The 12,089-nt window shown below is 47.9% G+C and overlaps 1 protein-coding gene across 1 annotated transcript in view; it reads left to right on the top strand.

Moving 5' to 3' along the window:
* The window catches only part of hmgcll1 (3-hydroxymethyl-3-methylglutaryl-CoA lyase-like 1), a 151,185-nt gene that overhangs the window by 64,409 nt on the left and 74,687 nt on the right, over positions 1-12,089 (top strand). Inside the window, exon 6 of the mRNA XM_041187369.1 lies at positions 6,444-6,507. Within this exon, the coding sequence (XP_041043303.1) occupies positions 6,444-6,507 (64 nt within the window). The remainder of the gene's footprint in view (positions 1-6,443; positions 6,508-12,089) is intronic.

Below are 12,089 nucleotides of genomic sequence, written 5' to 3'. Positions count from 1 at the left end.
GGCATCATGCTGGAGTTGGCGGAAATGGCGGAGGATGATCCTTTGAATGCGGAGGCTGGTGGGGTGATAAATGAGGACAAGGGGGACCCTATCCTGTTTCTGGGAAGGAGGAGTAGGCTTGAGGGCGGATGAGCGGAAGATGGGCCGGACACGGTTGAGGGCCCTGTCAACGACCATGGGTGGAAAACCTCGGTTAAGGAAGAAGGAGGACATGTCAGAGGAACTGTTTTTGAAGGTAGCATCATCAGAACTGATGCGACGGAGGCGAAGGAACTGAGAGAATGGGATGGAGTCCTTACAGGAATCTGGGTGTGGTCAAGGTAGCTGTGGGAGTCGGTGGGCTTGCAATGGATATTGGTGGACAGTCTATCACAGGAGATTGAGACAGAGAGGTCAAGGAAGGGAAGGGAAGTGTCAGAAATGGACCATGTGAAAATGATGGAGGGGTGGAGATTGGAAGCAAGATTAATACATTTTTCTAAGTCCTGACGAGAGCATGAAGCAGCACCGAAGTAATCTTCGATGTACCGGAGAAAGAGTTGTGGAAGGGGGCTGGAGTAGGACTGGAACAAGGAATGTTCCACATACCCCATAAAGAGACAGGCATAGGTGGGGCCCATGCGGGTACCCATAGCCACACCTTTTATTTGGAGGAAGTGAGAGGAGTTAAAGGAGAAATTGTTCAGTGTGAGAACAAGTTCAGCCAGACGGAGGAGAGTATTGGTGGATGGGGATTGTTCAGGCCTCTGTTCGAGGAAGAAGCTAAGGGCCCTCAGACCATCCTGGTGGGGGATGGAGGTGTAGAGGGATTGGACGTCCATGGTGAAGAGGAAGTGGTTGGGGCCAGGGAACTGGAAATTGTTGATGTGACGTAAGGTGTCAGAGGAATCACGGATGTAGGTGGGAAGGGACTGGACAAGGGGAGAGAGAAGGGAGTCAAGATAACGAGAAATGAGTTCCGTGGGGCAGGAGCAGGCTGACATGATCGGTCTACCGGGACAGTTCTGTTTGTGGATTTTGGGTAGGAGGTAGAAGCGGGCCGTCCGAGGTTGGGCGACTATCAGGTTATTGGAACTGTTGCTGGGTCAAAATCCTGGAACTCCCTTCCTTACAGCAATGTGGGTGTACCTACACCACATGGACTGCAGCGGTTCAAGAAGGCAGCTCACCACCATCTTCTCAAGGGCAACTAGAGATGGACAATAAATGCTGGCCCAGCCAGCAAAGCCCACATCCCATAAATGAATAAAAAGAGAACAGTAGCAAACAAATAATCTTTTTCAGTTTGTGTCCCGTGCACTGGCAGTTCTAGAAGGATTTGGCTTGGTTTATGTGTTTGGTACTGTTAAGCAACCCGCATTAAGTTTTCTTTGGGCCTGATTGCAGTTTCCATTATCGGGCTTGAGATTATTGTCAAAGGAAATGGGCTAGAGGTTAAAAATGGAATTGTTAACCTGAGGTGTCTTTGGCAAGGAGTCCACATTGGTAAATGCTTCCCTTCTTAGAAGTTGCTACTTCTTCAGTTTGTCTTTGATCAGAAAAATCCATGGGCAGATTTTTACGCTGATTGGTTGGGCATGTGCCCAACCCAGTCAGATGTGAAATTATGCAAGATGACATCTAGCAAGCGTCCCAACATCACCCCATGCTCGTGCGATATTTCGGTCAGCAGGCACGCATGGGTGTTGGAACCATGGCCCGCCATCAATTAAGAGGCCAGTTAAGGCCATTAAAAAGGCAATTGACCAAGATTCCATGTTACCCATGTGATTTCGTACTTGCCGCATGGGCAAAACAGGCAGGCAGGCAGCCGATTTTTTGCCAAATCTCATTGAAGGGTGGGATAAAAAGGGTCAGCAACATTGCCTGTGTGAGTAGTGAGGAGTTTTGGAGATAGTTTGCTGCTGGTTGCTTATTGGTACTTGGCAGCTGCATCTCTGTTCAGGGCTTCATTCTCAGCATTTCCAGCCTTTATTTCCAGTCTCCTTGGTGTCTCCAAGGGCCCCAGAGTATTCAGACCCGTGTGGACCCTTCCAGGTATCAGACAGTCTTCTGTAACACTGGTCATGGGGATTGTGGTCTCTGCTGGTGGCACCTCCTCTGAGGAGGAAGAGAGGGGCAGAAGGGAGAGGAGGCCAGGTGTCCCTATGCAACTCCCAGGGGAACAGGCACAAGGGCTGCCGGCCCAGCAGGAAGTCCAAGGCAGAAGGGGCCGCAGAAGACATCATTATCCCGCTGCCAGGGTTTACAGGCAGTGATGCAGCTCCCTCAATATGCACAAAGTGCAATGCTGAAGGAGGCTGTACCTCTCCAGAGGGCTGTGACCTCCATTTGTCAGATGATTGAGCCTGAGATCACCTCCGCCTCTATAGGTGGACACCCCATGCCTGTGGCTCTGAAGGTCACAGTGGCCCTTAACTGCTATGCCTCCAGCTCTTTTCAGGGGTCAGTGGGGGATTTGTGCAGAGGGTCCCAATCAGCTGTCCACAGTTGCGTCAAGCTAGTGACAGAAGCTCTGTTCAGGTGGGTAATGACATTTATTCATTTCCGTACGGACGAGACCAGCCAGACTGAGCGAGCCAAAGAGTTTGCAGCGATTGCTGGCTTCCCCCGCGTCCAGGGTGCAATAGACTGTACACATGAGGCCATCAAGGTGCCAGCAGGTGAGCCTGGTGCCTTCGTCAACAGGAAGGGCTTCCACTCCATGAACGTGCAGATAGTGTGTGATCTCAGGATGCTGATTCTACAAGTCTGTGCAAGGTACCCAGGCAGCTCCCATGATGCCTACATCCTGAGACATCCCCAGGTGCTGTGGCTCTTCAGTGCTCCAGCGCAACTGGATGGATGGCTGCTGGGTGACAAGGGCCATCCATTGAAAAGGTGGCTTATGATGCCTCTCAGCCAAACAAGAACAGAGTCAGAGCAGTAACATAACAGGAGTCATGCCTGCACAAGTGCGGTGATAGAGAAGACCATAGGTCTTCTGAAGATGCACTTCCAATGCCTGGACCATTCAGGGGGTGTGCTAAAGTACTCCCCAAAGTGGGTGCCACTGATCGTGGTTGTATGCTGCGCTGTTCACAATCTGGCACTGGCAAAGGGGGAACCCAATGGACGAAGTGGATCTTGACTTAGCTCCACAGGTCACAGAGGATGAATCCAGTAGTGAGTTAGAAGAGAAGCATGGTGAGGAGAATGCTGAGGACATGGAGCTAGACCTTGGTAACCTTCAGGGAGGCAGGGACGCCAGGGACGCCTTGATCCAACACTCCTTCAGCTGAACTGCCAAAGATCCACTCCCACCTCATGCCAGGGCTGCCTCCATCCAGGATATCCAAAATGCCCCTATCATGTGAACTCAAAGTCCACTCAGTGCCTGTCCAATAAAGTTTAGAGCCATTCATGTTCAGCATTACATGGGCATACCCTGCACCAAAAATAAAAGGGGAAGCTCAGGCCATCACAACAAAAGCATATTTAATGTTATTGTCACAGTTAAATCACATTGACATGACCATTACTGATGTTGATGTCCACACCAGTAGATATATAAACAAACATAACTGAACAGAAGATCACCCGTGAACAGTCTCTCTTGTGCTCATGGTTCCTTAAACTTACATTTATGAGTGCTACATCTTGGTGCCCCTCCTCACCTCCATGTCCATGGACTCCTCCACAACGGAGATCATGGCACGTAGACCCTCATGGATCTCCACCAGATCCTCCTGCACATCCCGGCGGACATCCAGCATCTTTTCAAAATTCATTCATGGGATGTGGGTGTCGCTGACTAGGCCAGTATTTATTGCCCATCCCTAATTGCCCTTGTTCAGAGAGCATTTAAGCGTCAACAACATTGCTGTGGACCTTGAGTCACGTGTAGGCCAGACCAGGTGAGGACAGCAGATTTCCTTCCCTAAAGAGTCTGCTACTTAATGGATGACTCCAGCAGCTCAGCATCTGCCTTCGACCCAGCATCATGCTGGTCTCCAGCACTCCTCTGGTTTTTGGCGCACTGGGCACTCTGCCTGTACCTCAACCAAGTGTGAAGTGCCCTCACCAATGTGTACCAACAATGTAGCTGATGACCTAATGCCCACCAAGGTGCTGGTATCTGCACTGGTGCCTGGTTCAGAGAGCAGATGTGACGCAGGTGCAGATGAAGCCTGGCTGTCCTCTGGCGTCAGGAGTGGCCCTTCAGGATCCTGCGATTGAGTATGTGCTGGCAAATCTAAGGGAGAGAACAACAACATGACATTAGCCAAAGTCATCACACTGTCACTGTGCATGCCAGACACCCTGGTGAGATAATCTGACAAATCTGCATCATGGTGCCATTGTCTTTCAATGATCAATGGGGACTCCAGGTTTGAGGCTCCCATCAATAAAGAGACTACACTAGAATGGTTGCACAATCCAAAACTCACACCTCTGTGCACTGCGCTCTTACCTTCACCTGGCACCCCCGTCTCTCTATGCCCGGTTGTATGTGGAACATGCCAGCTTTCCAACTCCAGGGCATCCTGCTCAAACCTGGTCAGCGGCAGTAGGTTGGGAGGGCCTCGGCCTGTCCGGGACCTCTCTGATTGGTTATGGCTCATCTTCTCCTGAAAGGGAGAGGAGCATTGACTAGTCCACTCTCTACCTGCAGCACCATTGCAGCCTGGCCAACCCCACCTGAGGAACACCTCGCAGGGCACATCCGAGTCATGGCCCTCGAGGTGCACGGCACTCAGTCCAAGCAGCCAGGGCTCACCCACTTGGCCAGCTCCAGCGTCATTGACAGTTGGCACTCAGACTTTAATGCCCCTGAGCTCCATAGAGGGGGACGGCCAGCCCTTAGTACTTCACCACACTGATCCATGCCAACACGGTACTCACTCTTCCTGAGCACAGAAGTTCATTGAACCTCTTGTGGCACTGCACCCATGTGCACTGCACCACATCATGGCTGCCGACCTGGGCTGCCACCTCCTCCCAGGCTTTCTTCGTCAGGTGTGGTGTCCTCTTCCTTCTGTCCTTTGATACAAAGGCGTCCATCCTGGCAGCCACCTCCAGAAGGACAGTGAGGCACTCGTCCAAAAGCAGGGTATCAAGTGCCCACGTGACCTGCCCTTCCGCCTGGCATCTGCAGCCACTGCTGAGGCCATAAGTACCGCCTCCATTATGTAGACTGTATGCTTCTTCACTGGCAGCCTTCAAGGGGCTTCCTGTGCTGTTTTTAAACAGCCGCCATTGGACCCAGCGGCTGACATGACCCTGCCCCCGCCCGACCCTTCCCGGCCATTGGGAAGCCACGTTTCACGCTGGGCGGGCCTTACTGCGCTGGCCAGCGTGAAATCACAGTCGGGGGTCGATCGTGGGCAGCAGCCCGTTCCCCGGCCAATCCCGGATCCGCCAATCGCACCTGCCCGCTGACCTGAAAATTCAGCCCCGTGTGAATCCGGCCAATAATTTGAAGTACTCCCAAAGGCAACAGTTTGGGACACGTCTGCTGTCTCTGGCCTCCTAGTTAGTGTGTGTCGCGGATCTAGATGGTGCTATGAAAGGAACCTTGCCAAAAAGTTGCAAGTCATCTTATAGATGTATATACTGCAGCCCCCATGTGTTGTTAGATGGAGGGAATGCCAATCAAGTGAACTACTTTGTCTTGAATGGCATCAAGCTTCTTGGTGTCAGAGCTTCACTCATGCAGGCCTGTCTTGACCTGTGACTTGTAGACGGTAGATAGACTTTGGAGAGTCAGGAGGTGAAGAATTCCCAGTAGAATTCACCGTAGAATTCCCGGTCCCTGACCTACTTATATAAATACTTATATAAACACTGTATTTATATGGTTGGTCATGTTAAATTTCTGGTCAATGGCACCCCCAGGGTGTTGATGGTATGGGAGATTTAGCAATGGTAATGCCATTGAATGTCAAGGTGAGATGTTTAGATTCTTTTGTGTTGTAGATGGTCATTTGCTGGTACGTGTGGTGCGCAAGTTACCTCCCACTGATCAGCCTAACCCTGAAGTCCCCACAGGGGTTGATATTATGGATGATGAATTCTGAGCAGGCCCTTTCTTATGGTTTGTGTCCTTGCCTCATCTAGAATCAGATTACTTGCAGTAATAGTCAACAACGTCTGTCTGCTTGAAGATTCATGTTGTTTGAAGTTGCATGCTAAGGAGAAAATATGGTTAAAATCTAAAAATAATTTTAGATTGCAGTTAAATATATAAGAGAGATATCCAGTACACCTCAAAATATATAAGAGATCTATTCGCAAACTTACATAAGATTAATTGCACAGCATTCATGTAACCAGTTTGAATAAGCCTGGAATATTATTCAGACATTTTTTAAAATGAATCATCATTTTTTTCAGTGGCAATTCATAAAGTTGTAGCAATAAAAGAAACAAAACTAAATTCTTTTTTACTGTTCACACAACAGGTATGTGTCCTGTGCAATAGGATGCCCATATGAAGGAAACATTACGCCATCTAAGGTTGCAGAGGTAAGCTATACAGCTTGTCTTGTACTAGTTATAGTGTTTATGGGAACTTGTGTCATAAACAATTGTTCTTGAAGGTAAATAATTTGGAAAGAAGCTGTCAGAAAGTACCTTATTGTTGTAAGGATTTTTATGGCTAGTCCGTCACTGTTAGCAATATCCACAGCAGGAAGTGAGAGATTTAATTTACTTACAATAATTGCAGTAAGGGATCACCTTCAAAAACGCCAATCAAGTTGTTCAAATACAGCAGCTCAAAGTTTCTAGTCATTTACTGTTATTCAGCTTTACCAGCAAATCTTGCAGCAGCAAATACTTTAAGAATATAAGAAATTGGAGCAGGAGTGGGCCATTCAGCCCCCCAAGTCTGCCCCGTCATTCAATAAGGTCATGGCTGATCTGCCCCAGGCCTCTTTCGTGCCAGCTTCTCATAGCCCTCAACTCCCCGATATTTCAAAAATCTATCTACCTCTTTTTTAAATACTTTCAGTGATCTAGCCTCCACAACTCTCTGAGGTAGAGAAATCCAGACATTCACTACCCTCAGAAAGAAGAAATTTCTTTTAAATGAGCGTCCTCTTATTCTGTAACTATGTCCCCTAGTTCAAGAATCCCCCACTAGTGGAAACATCTTCTCAACATCTACCCTGTCAAGCATCCTCGGAATCTTGTACGTTTCAATAAGATCACCCCTCATCTTTCTAAACTCTAATGAATAAAGGCCTAACCTGTTTAGCTGTTCTTCATAAGTCAACCCCTTCATCCCAGGAATCAGCCTAGTGAATCTCTTTTGAACAGCCTCCAATGCCAGTATATCCTTTCTTAAATACAGGTACCAAAACTGTATGCAGTACTCCAGATGCAGAATTTCACCCTTGTCTGGTGGGCTCAACGGGGGCATGCTTGGGCGGTCGGGAAACTGACCTCCGCCCGCAATCGGGGCCGAAACGCAATTTCACACTGGTGGGCCAAATAAGGCCCGCCCAGCGTGAAAGGGGAGCAGTAGCCTCAGTGCTGCCTGTGCGGGCAGAGGGAGAGGGGGAGGGGGGAATGAGTGAGAGTCGGACGAGTGCAAACTTTGTGCATCTGCACCAGTGCGCGATTCATTACCTCCCTGAGGCACAGAGCTGCCTCAGGGAGACGATGCGTTATATACAAAACTGTAAAGTTGGACGGGCAATGAAAAATATGAGTTAACTGATAATTTAACAGCCTTAACAGGCCTTTTAATTGTTAGTGGGTGCGCTGCCGACTTCGGCGTGCACACACCAAATGAAATATTGAGCGACTGCACATTAACGTCGGGACACTCGCCTGACATCAATGCGCATCATTTCATGCTCGAGCAGGTTGGGCACACTCCTGCCCGCCAAGCTAAAAATTTTACTCCAGGTGCAGCCTCACCAACACCCTGTACAGTTGTAACAAAACTCCCCTATTTTCAAACTTCAACCCCCTAGCAACACAGGCCAAAATTCCAATTGCGGTCTCAATTACTTGCTGCACCTGCATACTAACTTTTTGTGTTTCATGCACAAGAACACCCAGATCCCTCTGTGCTACACTTTTTTGGAGTGTCTCTCCATTTAACTAATAGTCTGCCTTTTGATCCTCCCTTCCAAAGGGCATGACCTCACACTTTCCTACATTAAACTCCATCTGCCAAGTTTTTGCCCACTCACTTAACCTGTCTATATCCCCTTGTAGATTCCTTATGTCCTCATCACAACATGCCCTCCCCATCTATTTTTGTATCATCAGCAAATTTGGATATATTACACTCTGCCCCCTCCAAATCATTAATATAGTTAGTAAATAATTGAGGCTCAGGGAATGATCCTTGTGGCATTTCACTAGTTAAGTCTTTCCAACATGAAAAAGACCTATTACTTGCAACTCTTTGTCTTCTGCATGTTAACCAATCCTCAATCTATGCTAATACATTACCCCCAATATCGTGAGCTCCTATCTTGTGCAATAACCTTTCATGTGGCACCTTATCAAATGCCTTCTAGAAATCCAAATACATTACATCTACCGAGTTCCTTTTATCAACTCTGCTTGTTATATCCTCAGAGAACTCTAACAAATTTGTCAAACATGATTTCCCTTTCACAAAACCATGTTGAATCTGTTTGGTTGCATTAATCTTTTCTAAGTGTCCAGCTATTTCTTCTTTAATAATGGACTCTTGCATTTTCCCTAAGACAGGTGTTAGGCTGACTGGCCTATAGTTTCCTGCTTTTGTCTCCCTCCCTTCTTGAACAGGGGCGTCACATTAGTGGTTTTCCAATCCGCTGAGACCCTCTCCTGGGATCCAATGAGTTCTGAAATATTTTGACCAATGTCTCCACTATCTCTGCAGCCACTTCCTTTAAAACCCTTGGATCCCTGGCCAGGATTTTCCAGCTCTGTTGTGGCCGGACTCACAATGGGTGATGTGGCGGTCCGGCCAAAAGCCCTTTGACTTCCAGCAGGACGGGAAGATCCCAGCAGCGGGCAGTTCAGAAAATATCAGCCTTCATTCTGCCTCTTTCATTTGCCTCCTTTTACTTTAAACCCTGGAGCATTTACTTTTACTCACCTTTTCCTCCAATGACCTTTATTTATCGTATTGATGTCTTGCACCTAGGATCTAAACTATTTCTACATAAATAGATATTATAGCAATTAAATCAGGCCATATGGCACCTGCTTGTCAGGCCTTCTGTGATTTTTTAAGACACAATCATGGCTATGTACACAATGGAAGTGTGCTGCCCACCATATTGGTAAGGACAAACAAGTGATCACCTTTGCCTATACATGAACATACATTTGATGATTTTCATATGCAAATCAGGGGCCTAATGCCTGCTTCAGGCCCCGAATGCAACTTTGATTTGCCTCAAGGCAACCAGTCCCAGGGAAAACCATCTTTAAACATCTCCAAAATAAAAAAATACCTGAGCACTTACCGTCACCATCAACATCCAGGCCCCACAAGTCATGATTCTACTTCCAACGCCTTGACTGGCCTGCTTCTATATTTGCTGAAGTCACATGAGATGCACCATGTAGAAGTGGTAGGAAGCTTAGGTTCTCAAGGATTTGTAATTCACCGAATGTATGCACATGGGGTTTTGGCAAAATGTTATATTGTTAACTTGTAATTTTTACTAATGCCCCATAAAACATATTGATTAGTTCCATTTCATATCTTTCTCATTTTTGCATCTGGAGTGTCAGCCTACACTTTCGCTTGTTTCATGATGGATGTCACTACATGGACTCTTTGTGTCAATATGCACTGGTTAAAGGATTGTTTAGTGCAAAGGGAAAGGGAGATTGTTCCTGGTTTTAGGAGTGGACAACAGGATTTCACATTCAATGTTCCACTCTGCTTAGAATACTGGGCATCCCTGGCAGCAATGCCAGCAGCTAGCCTGACAATGGGTGCCCCATCTGCATCCTCCTCTTCCTGCTCCTCCATGCCTCCTCATTCAGAGATGAGCGACAAGGCCCTTCATCCTCCTCCATCTGCAATTCGTTCTGCTGCACAGTGTTGTCTATTGACTCTCACAAGCGAGTACTGAAGAAAGCTGTCAGACCTACCTACGCACCTGGGGTGCATTTTCCGTATGTCAATGACTTGATTAATGCCACGCCTGATGGTCATGTGGTTCTCCATTAGAGAACTTCTACATCTTAGAAGTCCCTTAGTGTCCCTACTCTCCTACCAGACAACACAGTTAAGTCTGGATTGTCATGACCGGTCCCCAGGCGAGGTCCCTCAATTTGTTAACTTCCCAAAAGAGACTCCAATTTTGTTATGCTCCCAGGAGAGGGAGAATGAGCTGGCTCCCCTTCTAGAGACATGAATCCAAGCGCTGGCTCATTTTGACTATTTTCATCACAGGGGAAGTTTATTTGATTGCTGGCCTTGGAAGAAATTCCATCAGTGACCTGCTAATTGGACTTTTGTGCAGTTAACTGGGAGACCCTTGATAGGTCTTCTGTTGTCTACCTGGATGATGTGAAGGTAAAACAAATTGAGGTGGCGGTCATTTTCAAAGCTAATGGTAATGTGTCCACACTGTCCAGAGGGAGCAGGTGTAGCTTTAAGGTGGCTGGTGTCAGGTAGCAGCTGATGTGATAACTACACCCTGCGGAGTCATAGCTCCTTGACAGGTCAAGGGGTTTGGGACTCTGTCTGAAACCCTGTGATATAGTAGGTTCTTCTAATGAGCTTGGCCCTTCGCCTTTGCCCTTTGCTACTGTGCCCTTCCCTCCAGTGCACCTCTGCCCTTTGCACCTCCCTCCTTTGTACCTCTGTCCTCTACACCTCTGTCCTGTACACTCCCTCCTGTGCACCACCCTCCTCTGCCCCTCTGTTCTTTGTACCTCCTTCCTCTGTACCTCTGTCCTCTACACCTCTGTCCTGTATACTCCCTCCTGTGCACCACCCTCCTGTGCACCACCTTCATGTGTACCACCCTCCTGTCTACCTCTCTCATGTGTACCTCCCTCCTGTGTACCACCCTCCTGAGCATCCGGCTTTTGTGCACCTCTGTCCTTTGTACCTCCCTTCTGTACATCTCTCTCCTGTTCACCTTTCTCCTGTGCACCTCTCTCCTTTGTATCCCTCTTCTGTGTAGCTCCCTCCCTTGCATATCATCACTGTCATAGTCTCCCTCCACTATACATTGTCAAACACATCCAAAGCAGCTCCCATTCTGTTCTTAGCTTGAAACCTTCCAAGGTTGAAAATAGCAGTATCCACAAGCAGTCTCTGTGAACCTTTGCAAGAAGGAACTGAAACAACAAGTTCCATAAATAAGGGTTTATTCAGATGGGACAATGAGTAGTTTAAAAGAGTTTAGAAGAATGAGAGGTGATCTTTTTCAAGCATACAAAATTCTTACAGGGCTCAACGAGGTAGATGCAGGAAGGATACTTCTGCTGGCTGGGAGGGATGTTCTAAAACCAGGGGACACAGTCCCTGAATAAAAGGTAGGCCATTTAGGACTGAGATGAGGAGGAATTTCTTCTCTCAGAAGGTGGTGAATCTTTGGAATTGCCTACCCCAGAGGGCTGTGGAGGTTCAGTCATTGAGTACGTTCAAAGCAGAGATAGTTGATTACTAGTTATTAAATATATCAAGGGGTATGGGGATAGTGCAGTAAATGGCATTAAGGTAGAAGATGACCATGATCTAGTTGAATGTCAGAGCAAGCTTGAGAGGCTGATTGGCCTCCCACGGCTCCTATTTCCTATGTACCTATGTAATAACTGCTGAGATGCTGCTGCTCAAACTTGCCTAAGGCCAACATTTTCCATTAGGCAGGTGGGCGGAGCAGGTACTGATGCCCAGCCGCCCGCAATCGGGGCCGCACACGGGCGGGCCAATTAAGGCCCACCCAGCTCATTTCCGACTCCCGTGGAGAGCGGGAGTGTGAAGTTTGTGGTGGACGTGTACAGGCCGCCGGGCCCAATGGCGACCCGGCAATCTATATAAAAAAAGGCCTGGCAGCCTCCTTTAGGTTGTTGACTATGGCCAGCTGCAGGCCATACCACAGGGGGTCTGCACAGCAGGCCAATGTTGA

Source organism: Carcharodon carcharias, chromosome 5 (assembly GCF_017639515.1).
Source record: "Carcharodon carcharias isolate sCarCar2 chromosome 5, sCarCar2.pri, whole genome shotgun sequence".
In the NCBI taxonomy this organism is placed as follows: Eukaryota; Metazoa; Chordata; class Chondrichthyes; order Lamniformes; family Lamnidae; genus Carcharodon; species Carcharodon carcharias.
Note: the sequence above shows the minus strand (reverse complement) of the source record. Positions and strands in the feature narration are given on the sequence as shown.